The following is a 19,586-nucleotide window of genomic DNA, read 5'->3' as shown; positions in this document are numbered from 1 at the left end:
GGGAGGGGGAGAAGGAGAGGGAAGGAGATAGGGAGGAGGGAGGGGAGAGGGAGGGGGAGAAAAAGAAAAACAGTCTGCAGAGAGCCCCAGTAAGAAAGCCACTCACTGAGCGGGACCCTGAGCCAGCCTGGGAAAGCCAGACGGCTGGCTCCTGAGGCTGTCCCAATGCCCTTCTTCTTCAACAATAGGACATTCTGACTCTCTCACAGGCAGAACCCTCCTTTTTAACACCAAGAGGAGCAGCTGCGGACAGTGATGGGCACTGTTCCCAGCCTCTCCTCAATGCTGGGAGGACAGGGGCAGACGAGGCCTCTGACACTCACCAGCGCCTTCCCTGAGCGCCCAGCTGTCCAGGTATTTCAGAGGGAAGGCTTTCCTGGGAGTCACATCTGAAGAGCTGCAATGATAATGATTTCCCAAGTCTGCAGAAGCCCCTTTAGCCAATGGGATTCTGAACCCATGTATTACACTAAATCACAAGACAGCGCCAGCAGGTCACTTAGGGCTCCCCCGCCTTGTCTGTCTGATCCGCCCAAGCCCAGGGCAGGCCTCCCCAGTGCAGTCTTCTGCAAAGACATGTGATGTGCTTGCCCTCGCCATCGCCAATTAGGTAAAGGCACTTACTTGTACGTTTCTAAGGGGAAAATGTCTTAGCCTCAAAGGTAAACAAAAAATCAACAACTGGCTCAGTAAGTGGAAAGATCAGCTTAACTGCACCCCACCCCGCCGGTCCCCGAAGGGCGCCCAAGGGCTCAGCAGGCAGCATACGTAGTGCTGCCCCAGATTCACTGCTCGCCCAGCCAGATAGAACAAATCTGGTGCCAGACCTTCAGCAGAAACACCCGTGTTTTTGGATTGATACACTTTCCATACATTTTCTGCTCAAGAAGAAAACCCCAGCCCCTTCATTTCAATAATTAATACTGATTGTTTTAATGTGTGGGTCACTTTAAAAACTCTAGCTAGACTTAAAAACTAGACCATAAATGGCTCAGTTGTTTGGAGCATTGTCCTGTACACAAAAAGGTTGCGGGTTCGATCCCTGGTTGGGGCATATATGGGAGGCAATAGATCGATGTTTCTCTTTCACATCGATGTTTCTCTCTCTCTCTCTCTCTCTCTCTCTCTCTCTCTCTCTCTCTCTCTCTCCTTCTGTCTAAAATCAATAAACATATCCTTGGGTGAGGGAGGATTACAAAACAACAACACACAAAAAACCCCCCAAAACTGGACTATAAATGGATAAACATGTTGGATAAGTTACTGAATGATGTTTTAAAAAATAAAACCAAACATCTCCTAAATTTGAACCCAAATAGATCTGGGGCAGTGGCTCCCCAGGAGGAAGAGTTGGCTCAGGAGGGACACCTGAGTGTCAATAGACATTCCCGACTGTGGGGTGTGTGTGTGGGGTGGGGGTGGGGGGGTAGTCCTGGCTCCTCAGGGCAGAGGCAGGGATGCTCTAAGCCAGCGGTCGCAAACCAGTGGTCACAGACCACCAGTGAGGTGGTCCGTGAGGTCCAAAGGTTGGTGACTGCTGCGTAAGCAACCTGCCCTTCATGACACCCCACCACCACCCTCCCATCATCCCCTACAAATGCCAATAGCACGCTGGTGTGTGGTGTAGAAGGCAACCCTGTCCGTTAGCGCAGGACCCAGACAGCAGAACATGTGGACACAGCTGCAGCTCTGAGAGGGATTTTAGAGAAGTGAATGCAGATCAGAGCCCTCATCCTCCAGATTCTGTGCCTGGAGGAAACCAATGGAGTCAAAGGCACACACATCACACCCCACCTCGAAGCCCCACACCCCCTTTGCCCAGCTTGTGCTCAATGCTTTCCAAGCACAGGAAGGTAAATAAGATTTCCACTGGACAGATGAGGAAACAGGGCCAGAAGGTTAGTTTATTTATCCCCTGACATGACACTGGGATGTGTATGTGGGTTCATAATCACATCCCAAAACTCGTGGGGTGGCAGATGTTCCAGAACTGGAACCCTAAGCACCACAGACAGTGTAGCATGTGTGGGCTGGCGCTGTCTCGAGGGGAGTCGCCTTCTCCCATTTGAGGGACAGTCACAGGGTGGGCAAGAAAGGATTTGCACGCAGCGCCACTCAGGTTTGCTGCCCAAATGACTTGGGAAAAACTGGCAGATTTAGACATATTTTAGAATAGCAGATACAGGTTCATTACATCTCTCAAGGAGAGATGATGACGCCCAAACGATTTCAATTCAATGAGATAATACTGACCCCCAGTGCAAAGTCCTGTGGGGCTGAGAGGGGACTGGGTGAGCCCCTAGGGAGGGCGGACACTGAAACCCCTTCCGCTCACTAGAAGTTCTCTCTCTTTAAGAGTGGGGGGCGGGGTGTCACCAGAAGCATTGCATCACCTCTAGACAAGCGATTCTAGTGCAAGTGCTTCTATCTGCAAGCTGTGCCCTTTCCCCTCCATATCCAAGGACGTCAGAGACCTGATCACTCCTAGGGCCAAGTCACACTCACTGCAGTCAGTGGGACGCCCTGGGACGCCCTCCATCAAAGGTGCCAATTACCAATAAAACAGTTAGTATGAAAATTAGAACCATGGCATCTTCCCTATGGAGTAACTGTAGAATGTCCTGGATTTCCCTGGCGGAGATGGGGCTGCTCAGACTCAGGCCTCCTCACTGCCCCCTGCTGGAAGGGGCAGGAAGCAGAGGGCACCTCCTGCAGAGATGACTTGAATGCAGCCCCCACAAGTCATAGGAGGAAGACCCCTTTACCTATGAGGGAAGTGGACCCTGCAGCCCTCCTGTCCTAGTTGAGAATGGAGAGAACAAACTGCTTTTCTATGTCACGACTCCTCCAAAGGAGCTCAAAGCTTGTAGACATGGGCACCCAGATGATGTGTTCCATCTCAATGCCTTTGTTTTGAAATGTGGGAGTCTGGTAGATACCGGTCGGGATACATCTAAATATCACCAGAACACAGACAGACAGCCACAAGCCAGAGTGCCAATAAAAAACAAACAAACAAACAAACAGATTTCCAGTCAAGGTGGCAGTGTAGGTAAATGCTGTGCTCACCTCCTCCCACGACCATATCAAAATACAACCAAATTATAGAAAAACCATCATTGATAACCCCCTAAAGGCTAGCGGCCAGAAAGCCTCTAACTAAGGATTTAAAAAAAGAAGCCATGTCGAGACTGGTAGGAGGGGTGGAGATTCGGAACAGGCTGGTCCCACACCCGCGTATGATTAAGAATCGGAGGGATATCTCAGCTGCAGAGGTGGCCCCTGAGGAGTGAGAGGACCCAGCCCCAGGGTTCCAGTGCTGGGAAGAGAGGTCCCATTACTTCTGGCTGTGAAAACCATTTGAGATTGTGGCTGAGGGAGATAGAGAGCTGCTGGAGTCCCAAGATTCCTCTTAAAGGGCCAGAGCACAGACTCACTGGCTCACATATTCACTCGCTCTGAGCTCCAGCACGGTAGCTGCTCCAAGAACACAAGATACATACAGGAAGAACTGAATTCACTAGCTTCAGGACGAGGGCTGGAGGAGCAGGGGTTGAGGCAGCTCTCCCCGGTGTTGTTGAGTCCTTCTGCCATTGAGCTGCAGGTGGGCACAAAATCTGAGCTCTTCAGTAACCTAGCTAACACCATTAGCCCCACCCTGGTGACACCCTGAGGCCGCACCCCACCCACCTTGCACACTCACCAGAACCTCTTTCAGTGGCCTTTCTACAAAAGCAACCTTCCTGGACTCAGACCATGGACTTTCCTAAAATCTCTTAAAGGTCCACAAACCCCAACCAAGCAGTGGCTGGTCTAGGGGGGCCCTGTACCTCTTGCTAAGCAGCTTTAACCCACCACAAGAGGCAACCAGTCTAAACAAGCCTGGCATAAGTTGTGGCCAGTGTTGGCCTGTAATAAAGCTTCAGCTAAGAGGCCACAAGCACAATTGGTGGCTGGCCTCAACTCACATCACGAGGTCCACCAAAGGGTCTCAATCGGAGCACTACTGTCAGTCGACCTTGGTTGACCGCATAGCAATTCCCAAATACCTCCAAGCCCAGCACAAGTGACAACCAAATGCAGATGACTTTGTAGTTCCAACCGAGAGCCCTAAGCCAGGCACAGGTGGTGGCTGACCTTAACCTGAACTGGAGCCTCTCTTAAGAAGCTCCAGAACTAACACACCTGGTAGCCAGCTTTAGACCACATCAGAGCACCACCCAACCAGCTCCACAAATGACACACCCAAAGGGTGGACTTGGCTAGCACAGAGAGCTCTGATAAAGTGACTCCCACTCTGTGGGGTCGGGCCCTGCACAACAACTCATTCACTGTAGTCATGGGCAGCCCGAATAGCCCGTCTGCCTGAAGGTCAATGCAACACAGACATGCCCATAGCAATCAAGGCTCAACTATACACAAAACCCACACAAAGGCCACCCTGGAGCACATGGCCCAGGTGATCAGACAGACTCACCATTGAGCCCCACAGAATGCCTACTAAATAAGGGCACTCTGCTAAGACAGGGAGATGTAGCTGTACTGCCTAATACAAAGAAACAAACACAGGGACTCAGCCAAAGTAAGGAGACAAAGAAGCATCCCCCAAGTGAAAGAACAGGACACAACTCCAGAAAAAAACTAAATGAAATCGAGGCAAGTAATCTATCAGTTATAGTTTAACATAGTTATAAGGATACTCAATGAACTTAGCAGTAAATAATCTCAGTGAGAATTTATATAAACCAGAAATAAGAATACAATAACTGAAATGAATCTACAGCACATTAGATGAAACAGAGGACTAAATCAGAGGTTTGGAAGACAAGGTAGCAGAAAACACCCAATCAGAACAAAGAGAAGAAAAAATGTTTTAAATAATGAAAGTTTATGGGACCTCTGGGACAACATCAAGCATCTATAATAATAAAAGCCTAATATGCTAATTAGACCGGACAGCTGAATGACCTTCTGGACGTCATTCTGGATGTCCTTCTAGACAAAGCTGCAGTGGCAGGGGTCAAGGCAGAGGCAGTTAAGGGCAATCAAGCATGCATGCAGAGTGGTTAGGGGTGATCAGGCAGGCAGGCAAGCAGTTAGGGGCATCAGGCAGGCAGGTGAGTGGTTAGGGGTGATGAGACAGAGCAGTTAGGGGCATCAGGCAGGCAGGCGAGTGGTTAGGAGTGATCAGGCAGGCAGGCAGAGGGGTTAGGGGCAATCAGGCAGGTAGGTAGAGCAGTTAGGGGCAATCAGGTAGGCAGGCGAGTGGTTAGGGGTGATCAGGCAGGCAGGCAAGCAGTTAGGGCAGCCATGGGCAAACTACGGCCCGTTTGAAATGAATAAAACTATTGAAAAAAAAGACTGTACCCTTTTATGTAATGATGTTTACTTTGAATTTATATTAGTTCCACAAACACTCCATCCATGCTTTTGTTCTGGCCCTCCGGTCCAGTTTAAGAACCCATTGTGGCCCTCGAGTCAAAAAGTTTGCCCACCCCTGAGTTAGGGGCATCAGGCAGGCAGGCAGGAAGAGTGGCTAGGGGTGATGAGGCATGCAGGCAGAGGGGTTGGGGTGATAAAGCAGGCAGGCAGAACAGTTAGGGGCGATCAGGCAGGCAGGCAGTTGAGCAGTTAGGATCCAGGGGGCCTGGATTGTGAGAGGGATGTTCTGGATTGGGAGAGGGTGCAGGCCGGGCTGAGGGGACCCCCACATGCACGAATTTCATGCACTGGGCCTCTAGTTAAACTATAAGACACTGAAGAACAAAACTGAAGAAGATACAAATAGATGGAGGCATATACTGTACTCATTGATAAGAAGAATTAAGATTGTTAAAATATCCATATTACCCAAAGCAATCCACAGATTCAAAACACCAATGGCATTATTCACAGAACTGGAAGAAATAATCTTAAAATTTATATGGAACCACAAAATATCCTGAATGGCCAGAGCAATCTTGAGAAAGAAAAACACAGTTGGACATGTCATGCTACCTGATAGCAAACTATACAAGGTCATAATCACTGAAACAGCATGGTACTCACCAACAAAATGAAGAGAGAGCCCACTGTTTGGGAGAACATATTTGGCAATGATACATCTGATAAAGGGTTAATATCCAAAATATATAAGGAACTCATACAACTTAACAAAGGGAAGACAAACAATCTATAAAAAATGGACAAAGGACCTAAATAGACACTTTCCCAAAGAGGACATACAGATGGCCAAGAGACTTATGAAAAAAAACACACAAAACTCAAAGTCACTTATGATTAAAGAGATGCAAATTAGGACGACAATGTGGTATCACCTGTCAGAGTGGCTATCATCAACAAATCAAGGAATGACAAGTGCTGGCGAGGATGTGGAGAAAAGGGAACCCTACTACACTGCTGGTGGGAATGCATACTGGTGCAGCTACTGTGGAAAACAGTATGGCATTTCCTCAAAAAATTAAATATGAATCTGCCATTTGACCCAGTAATCCCACTTCTAGCAATATATCCTAAGAAACCCGAATCACCAAACAGAAAGAATGTATGGTCCTGGTCGGTTTGGCTTAGTGGATAGAGCGTCACCTGTGAACTGAAGGGTCCCGGGTTCGATTCCGGTCAAGGGCACATGCCTGTGTTGTGGGCTTGATCCCCAGTGGGGGGCGTGCAGGAGGCAGCCGGTCAATAATTCTCTCCCATCATTGATGTTTCTATCTATCTCTCCCTCTCCCTTCCTGTCTGAAATCAATAAAAATATATATACATAAAAAAAGAATGTATGCAACCCTATGTTCATAGCAGCACAATTTACAATTGTTAAGATCTGGAAACAGCCCAAGTGCCCATCAGTAGATGAGTGGATAAAAAAGCTGTAGTATATTTATACCATGGAATATTATGCAGCAGAAAAAAAGAAGAATCACTTACCCTTTGAGAAAGCATGAAGGGACCTGGAGAGTATCATGCTAAGCAAAATAAGCTAGAGAAAGACAAGTATCATATGATCACAGTCTTATGTGGAATCTAAGTAACAAAATTAACTGATGAATGGAGTGGATCCAGAGACATGGAAGCATGGAAAGAGTATGAAATCTCAGAGGGAAGGCGGGGGAGGGTGGGTGGCTGGAAGGTAATCAACCAAATACCTTGTATGCATATATGAATAACCAATGGACACAGACCATAGGGTGCTGAAGGCCTACAGCAGAGGGATGGGCTGGAGGGGGCCAATAGGGGAAAAACGGGGACATATGTAATACTTTCAGCAATAAAGAATTATTTTTAAAAAATGTAAAGGAAAAAAAAAAGAAGGAAAACAGCATGGTACTGGCATAAAAACAGACATGTAGCTCAAAGGAGCGGAATAGAGAGCCCAGAAATAAACCCACATCTGTGTGGTCAATTAATCATGACAAAGAAGGCAAATCTACACAATGAGGTAAAGACAGTCTCTTCAATAAATGATGTTGGGCCCTAGCTGGTTTGGCTCAGTGGTTAGAGTGTCAGGTTCAATTCCGGGCAAGGGCACATACCCCAGTTGCAGGCTCTATCCTCACCCCAGTGGGGGCACATGCAGGAGGCAACCAATTGATGTGTCTCTCTCACATCCGTGCTTCTCTCTCTCTGTTTCTTCCCCTCCCCTCCACTCTAAAAAAATCAATAGAAAAATATCCTTAGGTGAGGATTAACGACCAACAACAACAAAGTGATTTTGGGAAAATTAGACAGATACATGCAAAAATAGACTTCTTTCTTACACCATTATAGTCATGTTTATTGTTATAAACTCAAAGTGTATTAACTTAAATGTAAGACCCAAAACCATAAAATCTCCTAGACAAAAATGTCCTAGATGAAAACAAAGGCAGTAAACTCTTTGACATTGCTCTTAGCAATATTTTTTGCATATGTCTCCCCAGGCAAAGAAAACAAAAGAAAAAAATAAATGGAATTACAAAATTTTTGCAGAGCAAAGAAAATCATCAACAACATGAAAAGATAACTTACTAAATGGAAGAAGATATTCACCAGTGATACATCTGATAAGGGGCTAATATTAAACATATATAAGGAATTCATACAATGTTACACCCCAAACACAAACAATCCAATTAGGAAATGGGCAGAAGACTTGAATAGATACTTCTTCAAAGAGGACATACAGATGACCAATAGCCATGAAAAGATGCTCAACATCACTAATCATCAGAAAAATGCAAATGAAAACTACAATGACATACTACCTAACACCTTCAGAATGGCTATCTATAATAATAAAAGCATAATATGCTAATTAGACCAGATGTCTTTCCGGATGAAACTGGGGCTGCGAGGGAAGCCTGGGTCCCAGGTGCCTGCCAGCGGCCAGAGGGAAGCCGTGTTCCAGGTGCCTGCCAGCAGCCAGAGGGAAGCCAAGGTCCTGGGTGCCAGAGGGAAGCCGGTGCCGGCAGCTGGGGAAGGAAGGCCTACTCTAGCATGAATTTTGTGCATTGGGCCTCTAGTCACTTATAAACCAGTAAGTGCTGATGAGGATGGGAAGAGAAGGGAACCCTTGTGCACTATTGGGAATGTAAATTGGTGCAATCACTATGGAAAACAGTAAGGAGGTTCCTCAAAAGGTTAAATATAGAACTACCATATGACCTAACAATTCCACTTCTGGGTATTTATCTGAAGAAACTCAAAACACTAACCCAAAAAGACATATGCACCCCTATGTTCAGTTGTAGCATTATTTACAATAGCCAAGATATAGAAGGAACCTAAGTACCTATTGATAGAGAAATGGATAAGAAAGATGTGGTACAGGGGGGATAAATGGTGGTGGAAGGAAACTTGAGTTGGGATGGTGAACACAAAATACAATACACAGATGATGTATGATAGAATTGCCCATCTGGAACCTATATAATTTTATTAACCAGTCACCCCAAAATTCAATAAAAAATAAACATAAATAAAATTAAAAAGATGTGGTATCTATGCATATAAAAGCCTAAGCGATCGTTATGACTGAATGGCCGGAACAACCAGAACGACCAGTCGAACAGTTGCTATGATGTGCACTGACCAGCAGGGGGCAGACGCTCAATAGAGGAGCTGCCCCCTGGTGGTCAGTGAGCTCCCACAGCAGGAGCGCCACTCAGCCAGAAGCCAGGCTCACTGTTGGTGAGTGCAGCTGCGGCAGCATGAGCCTCTCGCACCTCTGCGGCAGCACTACCAAGCGGCAGTGGCAGGTGCAGCGGGGCCAGGATGAGTGGCAGCGGCACAGTGCCTGGCCCCAGCTGGGGCTCCTCCCCAGCTGCCTGCTGCTTCAGCACTGCTACATCCCTCAGGAGATGTCGGATTGCAGGTTTCGCCCAATCTGTGCAGGCTTGGCAGGGATCACCCAAAACTGGCAGTCTGACATCCCCCTAAGGGGTCCCGGATTGTAATAGGGCACAGGCCAGGCTGAGGAATCCCGTGCACAAATCTGTGCAGTGGGCCTCTAGTATATATACAATGAATATTACTCAACCATAAAAAAGACTGTAATCTTGTCATTTGTGACAACATGGATGAACCTAGAGCAGCGGTTCTCAACCTGTGGGTCGCGACCCCTTTGGCAGTCGAACGACCCTTTCACAGGGGTCGCCTAAGACCATCCTGCGTATCAGATATTTACATTACAATTAATAACAGTAGCAACATTACAGTTATGAAGTAGCAACGAAAATAATTTTATGGTTGGGTCACAACATGAGGAACTGTATTTAAAGGGCCAGAAGGTTGAGAACCACTGACCTAGAGGGTATTATGCTGAGTGAAATAAGTCAGACAGAGAAAGACAGATACCATATGATTTGACTTATATGTGGAATCTAAAAATCAATATAAATGAACAAGCTAAAAAAAACAAACTCATAGATACAGAGAACATTTTGATTGTCTTGTGGGATAGGAGGAGGGCTGGGAGATGGGTGAAAAAGATGAAGGAATTAAGAAGTACAAATTGCCAGTTATAAAAATGGTCACAGAGATGTTGTGTACAGCACAGGGAATAATATTGTAATAACTCTGTATCATGTCAGTTTGTAATAGGTTTATCAGGGTGATCATTTTCAAGTTATATAAATGTCTAACCACTGTGTTGTAGACCTAAAACTAATATAATATTTTCTGTCAATTATGATTGAAAAAAATATTAAAAATAAATCACACGCAACAAAACTCTTAAAATCTGATGGTCAGGTCCAGTACTCAAACATTGGACAGGCACACAGCCGTCAGCTCTAGCCCCATCAAATTACCAACATTCAAACCAACCAGTACAGATTTGGCCTTTGGTTTAGTGCAGGTTTCTGGACCTCAGCATTATTGACATTTAGGCAAGATAATTCCTTGTTGGGGGTTGTCCTGTGCATTGTGGGATGTTGCGCAGCATCCCTGGCCTCCACCCTTCATAACAGGACAATCAAAATGTCTCCAGCCAGGCCAGTGTTGCTCAGTGGTTGATTCCTGGTCAGGGCACAATCTGGGGTTGCAGGCTCATTCCCTAGTAGGGGGCAGGAGGCAGCCAATCAATGACTCTCATCATTAATGTTTCTATCCCTGTCTCCCTCTCCCTTCCTCTTGAAATCAATAAAAACATAAAAAAAAAGTCTCCAGAAATTTTTTGGGGGGGTGTTTGATGTGGAATTTGAACTCTCTTCCCAGCAAACTGTCCAGGAGGATGAGTCAGTTCTTTTAAGCATAAAATAACGGAAATGACTTCCTTCCCTTCCCTGCACACACTGCAAAGTCATCATGAAGACCAAGTGGGTCCTGTGGGGAGGGATCTCCAGCTCAGCACGGCCGCAGCATCACTGGGTGCCGGGAGCCGGTCCATCCTTGCTGTTTCAAAGGACCTGGCATATATGGCATACTGTTCTTAAAATGTTTGCTCACCTTCTTGGCACTATGTGTTTTAACCAAGGTCTCCTCTCTGAGAAAGGTTGTTTCCCCAGGTAGGGATTTTCCCCTGAAGTTAGGGAGGGAATAAAACCCCTCAACTAAGTGCTAGGCGGGTAATTAATCACTTTAACTACGAACAATCATGCTTAAGCTACATAATCTTTACTCCCTGGAATGGAGATAAGAAACGCCCTAACCTTTGTAATAGAGATTGATAGGATTGAATCAACTGGTATAAACACAGATGTAACAAGACAGCAAGAGACAGAACTTAGAAGACAGAACTTACACAGAACCTAGAGACAGAAGAACTTTGCTGGAGAGAACATGGCAAAAGATCCTGGACAGAAACTGGCAACAGAACCTAGGGACAGAACCTAGCGAGAGAACATGGCAAAAGATCCTGGACTGAACCTGACTATAGAACATGGCAAGAGAACCTGACTAGAACCTGGTGACTGAACCTGGCTGGAGAACCTGGACAGAACCTGGCTGGAGATCCTAAGCAGAACCTCTCTGGAGATCCAGACCAGAACTTGGCTGGAGATCCTGGCTAGGCTGCTGATCAACTGAACACTGTCTCCGTGTCCTTCCTTCTTCGCCGACTCCATCTACGCCTTTGGGAACCCCTGGACCTGCTAGGGTTCGACCCCGGCAACTGGGGAGGGCCACAGACACTGACGGAGCAGCAGCCAATGCAATCAAAGGTTTCCAGGGGAGCATGCTGTACACCACAAGTCTAAGTAAATTCGTCTTCAGCAAAGCTGAAAACATTTTGTTAATTAGAACAAGAAGCTGACCTGAGGGTGCTCCAACCCCCCCAGAGACTTTTAAAGCCACATTCACATGTTAGGAGTTGCCATCAAGGAGGTGTGGAGTCTTCTCTCCAGTTCAAAGGCAGAATGCAACGCCCTCTCCTCCCCAAAATAAAATAAAAGGGCAGAGGAAGCTGGGCACATGCATGTACGCTCCTCAGCAGAAGCGGAACAGTCATCTGAGTGCAAACTCAAACATCAAAGGGAGGGGAGCCGGCTAAGTGGTGCCCGTGGCCCTGTGTCTCATGTGCTCATTCCACATCAGTGAACAGGAGACAGCGGCTGCCAGGCCAGGGCCTGGACAGACATCCACAAGGGCAATTTGACCCTCAACACATTCAAATGGAAAATGACAGAACAATAGTCTGGGACTGCTTTGATAGGACCCACCGTTTGAACACAACCCCGAACCCACAGAACCACAATGTATAAAAGCAAACCAAAGCATGGGAGGAAACATCTTTGCAGCAAACGATAAATGGTTATTCAGACCAATGAGCAGAGACCATGGGAGTCACGTCACAAAAGGAGAAAATGACTTTAGTAAAAGGTCACTCCAGTGAGTCAGAGGAGGGCCACACACACAGAACCAGTGGGTTTGGTACCACTTTTGGAGGTCACATGGGGGTACAGAGTGGGCTGGGACAAGCTTCAGAAACTACTGGTGAGACACATTGGGACCCAGTATGAGGGCCGTGTCTTCCAATTCAGTCAGTACCTTGGGATCACAATAATAATACACAGCATAGAAGAGCCTCAGATATTAATATGGAACTTGCTATGATAGTCGAGAAATGGGCAGGGACCCAAATAGTCCAGTGGTTGGCAAAGGAACGACCGACTAAACAAAGGGCCAGGTAAATGTTGAGACATCAACATGATAGAATATTATATAGACATTTAAAGCAATAGTTGTGAGATGTACATGGCATATAGAGTGCAATGGTAGGTAGAAAATGTACTATACAAAATTCCTTTGTAATTTTAGTAATGTACATATTTCCTCCCAGTCTCTCCCATATATAACATTGGGAAGAATCAGCATAAAACACTAGCAGTGATACTGAATGAATTAAGTTATTTAAAAATATATTCTCTTCTTTCCTTTTTATAAGCTTTATTATGTTTTATAAATTTAAAATCTAAACATAAATTACAGTTTTCCTAGTAATTTTTAAAATAAATCATGTGCTCCAAACTATATTGGCACCTTCTACCCAAACACCACCCATCCCTAGATCGCCAGGATTACTGCTGGATTTCAGAGGCCTCAGTTTGAAGAAAACAGATAAACAGTAGGAATTGGGCTTTACATTAAGGATGAAAAGCTCAAAGCGGTCATGAAGGAGGAGGTGAAAAATAGACAATTTCACCACCAATGTAAATAAAATTTCATCAGTGGCCTTAAATACAAAACAAGTCATGCCATTTTATGAAGATTTATCCCAATTATCTTAATGTTTATTCGAATTCAATCCCATTTTAAGTGACTCTACATATATCACTTCTATAAGGAATTAGAGCTACAAATACAACCAGTTTGAAATCATTAATCTTGCAAGATCAGTTGACATCAAAATGGAATTTCGTGCCTTCCACCCCTTGCTCCCCAACACAAATCTCACAGAGGCACACCTGGACCAGGGAGCACATCCTCCAGGTAAGCTCTGGTGGGACTGGGCTCCCCTGCTGGCCCTCAGCATGCAGTCACTGCTGGCCCTGGGTTTCAGTCAGCAGGGCCTGACCCCAGCAGGTGTGAGAGCTCCGGGCGAGTGCAAGGCACAGATTCCTGGGAGCCAGAGAAGGTAGGACTGCCGTGGGACACTGACCTCATAGATGAAGTACACCTTGGCCCCCGTGTAGATCCCCATGCGCACGACAGCACGGACAGCAGCATTCATACCTGGCAAGGACAGGACAGCAGTTAGAGAAGAGACAGGCATGCACTGGCCGCGACCACAGGGAATTGTGGCCTCAGGAGGCTCCTGGATGAAAGATGGGCCTGACACACTGCATCCGGGATAGCATCAGGATCTTGGGGAAACGCAGAGCAGAGGGCTGGGCATGTGCAAGCTCGTCCACAGGTGAACATCCTTGGAGAAACGCCTGGTGCACGTTCAATTAGAGTAGCTCTGCTCAGCCACCAGCTGCCGTGATTCCCTACAACCCTGCAGGCAACTCCTTCCAGTTCAAAACAACACAAGGGACAGGTGTTTATTTATAGTTTGCCAAATTCAAAGAAAATAGTACTAAAAAGGACCAGCAGTCTGGGAGTTGAGGAGGAGGTGAAAAATAGACAATTTCATCACCAGCGTAAAAAAAATTTCATCAGTGGCCTTAAATACAAAACAAGTCATGCCATTTTATGAAAAAAATAAATAAATAAACCAATATTCTGTAAATAACATCTGACCAAGATAAACCTGGGACAGGAAAGAGATGCCCCACCCCTGGCTCACACCTGTGCAGGTTTATTTATTTACTAGAGGGCGGTGCATGAAAATCATGCACTGGAGGGTGGAGGGGTGGGGGAGGGGAGTGTCCCTCAGCCCAGCCTGCACCCTGCACCCTCTCTAATCTGGGACCCCAAGGAATTGGACCTAAACTGCCAGTCAAACATCCCTCTCACAATCCGGGACTGCTGGCTCCCAACTGCTCACCTGCCTGCCTGCCTGATTGCCCCTAACCACTGCCTGCCAGCCAAATCACCCACTAACCACTCCCCTGCCAGCCTGATCAATGCCTAACTGCTCCCCTGCCGGCCCGATTGCCCTCAACTGCCCTCCCCTGCAGGCCATCTTGTGACACATAGGGGTGGCCACCTTGTGAGGGATGATGGTCACTTTGCATATTACCCCTTTATTATATAGGATTTTTTTTATGATCTTTGTTTTTTTTAAAATTTTATTTTATTGATTAAGGTATTACATATGTGTCCGTATCTCCCCATTGCCACTTAACCCCCCCACTCATGCCCTCACCCCCCTGTTGTCTGTGTCCATTGGTTAGGCTTATATGCATGCATACAAGTCCTTTGGTTGATCTCTCCCCCATGCCCCCACCCTCTCCTACCTTCCCTCTGAGGTTTGACAGTCTGAAAGATGCTTTTCTGTCTCTGGATCTGTTTTTGTTCATCAGGTTTATGTTGTTCATTATTTTCCATAAATGAGTGAGATCATGTGATATTTATCTTTCTCTGACTGGCTTATTTCGCTTAGCATAATGCTCTCCAGTTCCATCCATGCTGTTGCAAATGGCAAGAGTTGCTTCTTTTTTACCACAGTGTAGTATTCCATTGTGTAGATGTACCACAGTTTTTTAATCCACTCATCTACTGATGAGCACTTAGGCTGTTTCTAAATCTTAGCTATGGTAAATTGTGCTGCTATGAACATAAGGGTGCATATATCCTTTCTGATTAGTGTTTCTAGCTTCTTGGGATATATTCCTAGAAGTGGGATCACTGGGTCAAATGGGAGTTCCACTTTTAGTTTTTTGAGGAAATTCCATATTGTTCTCCACAGTGGCTGCACCAGTCTGCATTCCCACCAGCAGTGCATGAGGATTCAGCAATGTAACAGGATACAAAATTAATGCCAAGAAATCTATGGCATTTCTATAGACCAAAAGTGAACTTATAAAAAAAGAGACTAAAAAAAAAAAAAACCCATTTACCATCGCACCAAAAAAATTAAGATACCTAGGAATAAACTAAGGAGGTAACAGACCTGTACTTGGAAAGCTACAGGACACTGAAAAAAGAGATAGAGGAAGACATAAACAGATGGAAGAACATACCATGTTCATGGATTGGTAGAATCAACATCATTAAAATGTCCATACTACCCAAAGCAATCTATAGATTCAATGCACTCACCATCAAAATACCAACGGCATATTTCAAAGGCCTAGAACAAACTCTCCAAAAATTTATTTGGAATATTAAAAAAAGACCCTAAATAGCTGCAGCAATCCTGAGAAAGAAGAACAAAGTAGGTGGGATCTCAATACCAGATATCAAGCTGTATTACAAAGCCACTGTTCTCAAAACTGCCTGGTACTGGCATAAGAACAGACATATAGACCAATGGAATAGAACAGGGAACCCAGAAATCGACCCAAACCACTATGCTCAATTAATATTTGACAAAGGAGGCAAGAACATACAATGGAGTCAAGACAGTCTCTTCAATAAATGGTGTTGGGAAAATTGGACAGATATATGCAGAAAAATGAAACTAGACCACCAACTTACACCATACACAAAAATAAACTCAAAATGAATAAAGGACTTAAACATAAGATGGGAAACCATAAAAATGCTAGAGGAATCCACAGCCAGCAAAATCTCAGACATATGCTGAAGCAATTTCTTTACGGATACAGCTCCTAGGGCAATGGAAACTAAAGAGAAAATAAACAAATGGGACTACATCAAAATAAAAAGCTTTTGCACAGTGAAAGAAACCATCAACAAAACAACAAGAAAGCCCACTGCATGGGAGAACATATTTGCCAATGTTATCACCTATAAGGGTTTAATCTCCAACATTTACAGGAAACTCATACAACTTAACAAAAGGAAGATAAACAACCCAATCAAAAAATGGGCAACGGACCTAAATAGACACTTTTCGAAAGAAGACATAAGGAAGGCCAAGAGACATATGAAAGCCTGTTCAAAGTCACTAATCACCCGAGAGAGGCAAATCGAAACGACAGTGCAGTACCATCTCACACCTCTCAGATTGGCTATCATCAACAAATCAACAAACGACAAGTGCCGGCGAGGATGCGGAGAAAAAGGAACCCTGTGTAGGTTTATGGAACCTACGGCTGAGGCCCACATCTCCCTGCTCACAGGCTCAGGTGTGCATGGAACCTCCTCAACCCTCAGACCTGACCTGATAAACAAGCCCTCAGGGTCCCTCCCAACAGGCTCCCTGAGTCTAAGCCTGTATTCTGCTGTGGTCACTGTCACTGCTAAATTAACCCAACGCTACACCACACCAGTGCTTTGTCTCGGGGAGATTTGCAAGGTTGACACCCCCCTTCCTGAAGCCCCTGTCCCCAAGGGGGCGGGGTGGGGGAAGGGGAAATTTCATAAAAGCGGGATAAAAGACGACAGACAAGTTGGGGGTTTTAGAAGTGGATAAGAAACGGCAAGAGTGAAACTGTGACAAGGGGGACATGATCCAGAGGTGAGCCCAGGAGATCCCTGTGCAATAAAAGCCTGCCCAACGCTGACCTCTGTCCCACACCGTCTGAACAATCCTCACGTCAGCTCCTTGGCTTCAGTCTCCCCCTGCCTCTTGGGGTGCAGCTGTACTCACGGCAAAATGGCCTGTCTCCCCTCCTCCTGCAGCGACCCCAGGCTGGGGCTCCCGGGCCCCAGGGGTTTCCCAGGCAGGGGAGCACCCTGAGCACCGCCCTCTCACCAAGCTCCCAGGAGGTGAACTGCCTCTGAGCAGTAGCACCCAGCCTCACAGGCTTTATTCACTTGCTAGGTCCTGTGATTTAGTAAAACCAGCTGGCCTTTCCCCCAGCTGGGAGCTAGTAGCCTCCTGATTGGGCCTGAGGGGCGTCCTCTGCTCAGAGCAGGAAAAACTGAGCTTAGTGCCCCAGCACCTGGGCTGGCTGATGCACAAGGCAGCCTCAGGGGCCTGGGTGCTCCTGGGGAGACCGGGAGGTTGGGCTCTGAGCAGATGAACTGATAGCCACATGAGCAAAATTAATAAACGGCCCTGGCCTGTTTGTCTCAGTGGATAGAGCGTCGGCCTGTGGACTGAAGGGTCCCAGGTTCGATTTCGGTCAAGGGCCTGTACCTTGGTTGCGGGCACATCCCAGTTGGGGGTGTGCAGGAGGCAGCTGATCGATGTTTCTCTCTCATCGATGCTTCTGTCTATCCCTCTCCCTTCCTCTCTGTAAAAAAATATATTTAAAATAAAATAGCCGAAACCGGTTTGGCTCAATGGATAGAGCATCGGCCTGTAGACTGAAAGGTCCCAGGTTCGATTCCGGTCAAGGGCATGTACCTGGGTTGCGGGCACATCCCCAGTGGGAGATGTGCAGGAGGCAGCTGATCGATGTTTCTCTCTCATCGATGTTTCTAACTCTCTATCTCTCTCCCTTCCTCTCTGTAAAAAATCAATAAAATATATTTAAAAAAAAAAATAAAATAAAAAAAATAAAATAAAATAAATAACCGGCGAAGCGAAGCTGGTGTGTAAACCTTGGTCTTCATTTTATTTTACCTTAAAATATGACCTAATTCCCTAGGGCAGTGGTTCTCAACCTTCTGGCCCTTTAAATACAGTTCCTCATGTTGTGACCCAACCATAAAATTATTTTCGTTGCTACTTCATAACTATAATGTTGCTACTGTTATGAATCATAATGTAAATATCTGATATGCAGGATGGTCTTAGGGGTCACGACCCACAGGTTGAGAACCGCTGCCCGAACCGCTGCCCTAGGGCAATGGCTGTGCTGTGCCTTAGAATCACCAAAGGGAACTTTAAGAAAAAACTGACCTTCCAGTTTTGTTGTTTGGTGTGGGGCCCACTCGGTTAGCTAGCTCTCCTTTTCAACTGGGTGCACAGCTGGGACCCAAACTGCTGCAGGGGCTGGGCCCTCCAGGTGGCTGCCTTCCGAGGAGCACCCTGGAGGACAAACACCGAGGAACACAGAAAAAGCCAGTTTTCACCCGTGGCCTCTCACACACATGGCTGGGATCGACACCGGCCCCTGCACTGGGGCCTGACAGTCTGCTGTGTGAGCAGGGCCAGGTTCTGGTTTCACTGTTTTGCAGAGCACTGTCCTGGGGCTCAGCGTCATCCACTCAGAACACACAGTTCGGGGCCTTTCACTCTGCACTCAGACTGCTTTTTCAGTGACAGCTCCACACAGCCGGGTCCATTCACTCTGCTTTTGTTTTGGTTTTGGTAGCCAGACCTGGGAATTAAAACAGCTTTCACAATCATTTCCATGGGGCAATGCAATCCTGCCACCGAGTAAGAATCTTCATATTTGGAAAGTAATGTCCTCCTCGTTTGCAAAAATTTAAACCCCCGTCCTCAGGGGATGTACAATACTGTGATGGGAACCAAAACTAAAGTTTGAAAAAAATTAGGAAGGAGTTAAGTGGGAAGTGTGTGGTAATTACTTTAGATAAAATAGAAAGAGTAGATTGTTAGATTGTTTTCTTTCTTTTTTTAAATTTAAATTATTGTTGAAAATATTACATATGTCTCCTTTTCCCCCCCCATTGAATTCTCCCCACCCACGCCCGCCCCCAGCACATGCCCCCTGCTGTCTGTGTCCATTGGTTGTTCTTGACATCACCTATTAACAGCTTCTTGCTAAACCATCATGTAGGTAAGCTAGTCACTATGTGATTTCTTCCTTGAATCAGGGAGTGGGGTGGACTCCAGGTTTCCAAATGCTTCCTAAGATTCTGTTCTGGTGAAATTTAAACTTTGAGTAATTTGTAAGAAACAAGGAATATGTTGATTCTGATAAAATGACTGGGATTCATTCTGTCATTTCCTATGTGATCTGAAGAGTATGAGAAACCTCCTTTCGGATCCCATTTAGCCATGTTCCCTGCACATTTCTCAGTACTTATAATCCTTTCCCAATTCATTTTGATCTTTAATCTCTTTTTTGAAAAATAAAGTCAGGTTGCTCAGCCCTCTTACTGGTTTCTTCCTGAATTCACATGGCTTTCATCTTTATACCAAAGCAAAGGTGTGGGATATGTTAGAAAACAAACTTAAAGCACACCTTAACTTGCACTTGCTACTCGAGTTCTCCACCAAGTTTCCCCCTTTAATAATT

General features: G+C 45.9%; 1 protein-coding gene across 2 annotated transcripts in view; it reads right to left on the bottom strand.

The window, feature by feature from the left end:
* The window catches only part of PFKP (phosphofructokinase, platelet), a 67,140-nt gene that overhangs the window by 39,978 nt on the left and 7,576 nt on the right, over positions 1-19,586 (bottom strand). The window contains exon 2 of one of the 2 annotated variants that reach the window (XM_059663006.1): positions 13,577-13,650. The exons of the other annotated variant lie outside the window; for it this stretch is intronic. Within the exon in view, the coding sequence (XP_059518989.1) occupies positions 13,577-13,650 (74 nt within the window). The remainder of the gene's footprint in view (positions 1-13,576; positions 13,651-19,586) is intronic. 2 annotated transcript variants of the gene reach the window in all.

Source organism: Myotis daubentonii, chromosome 1 (assembly GCF_963259705.1).
Source record: "Myotis daubentonii chromosome 1, mMyoDau2.1, whole genome shotgun sequence".
Classification (NCBI taxonomy): Eukaryota; Metazoa; Chordata; class Mammalia; order Chiroptera; family Vespertilionidae; genus Myotis; species Myotis daubentonii.
The sequence above is the reverse complement of the archived record's forward strand: the minus strand, read 5'-3'. Positions and strand labels throughout refer to the sequence as shown.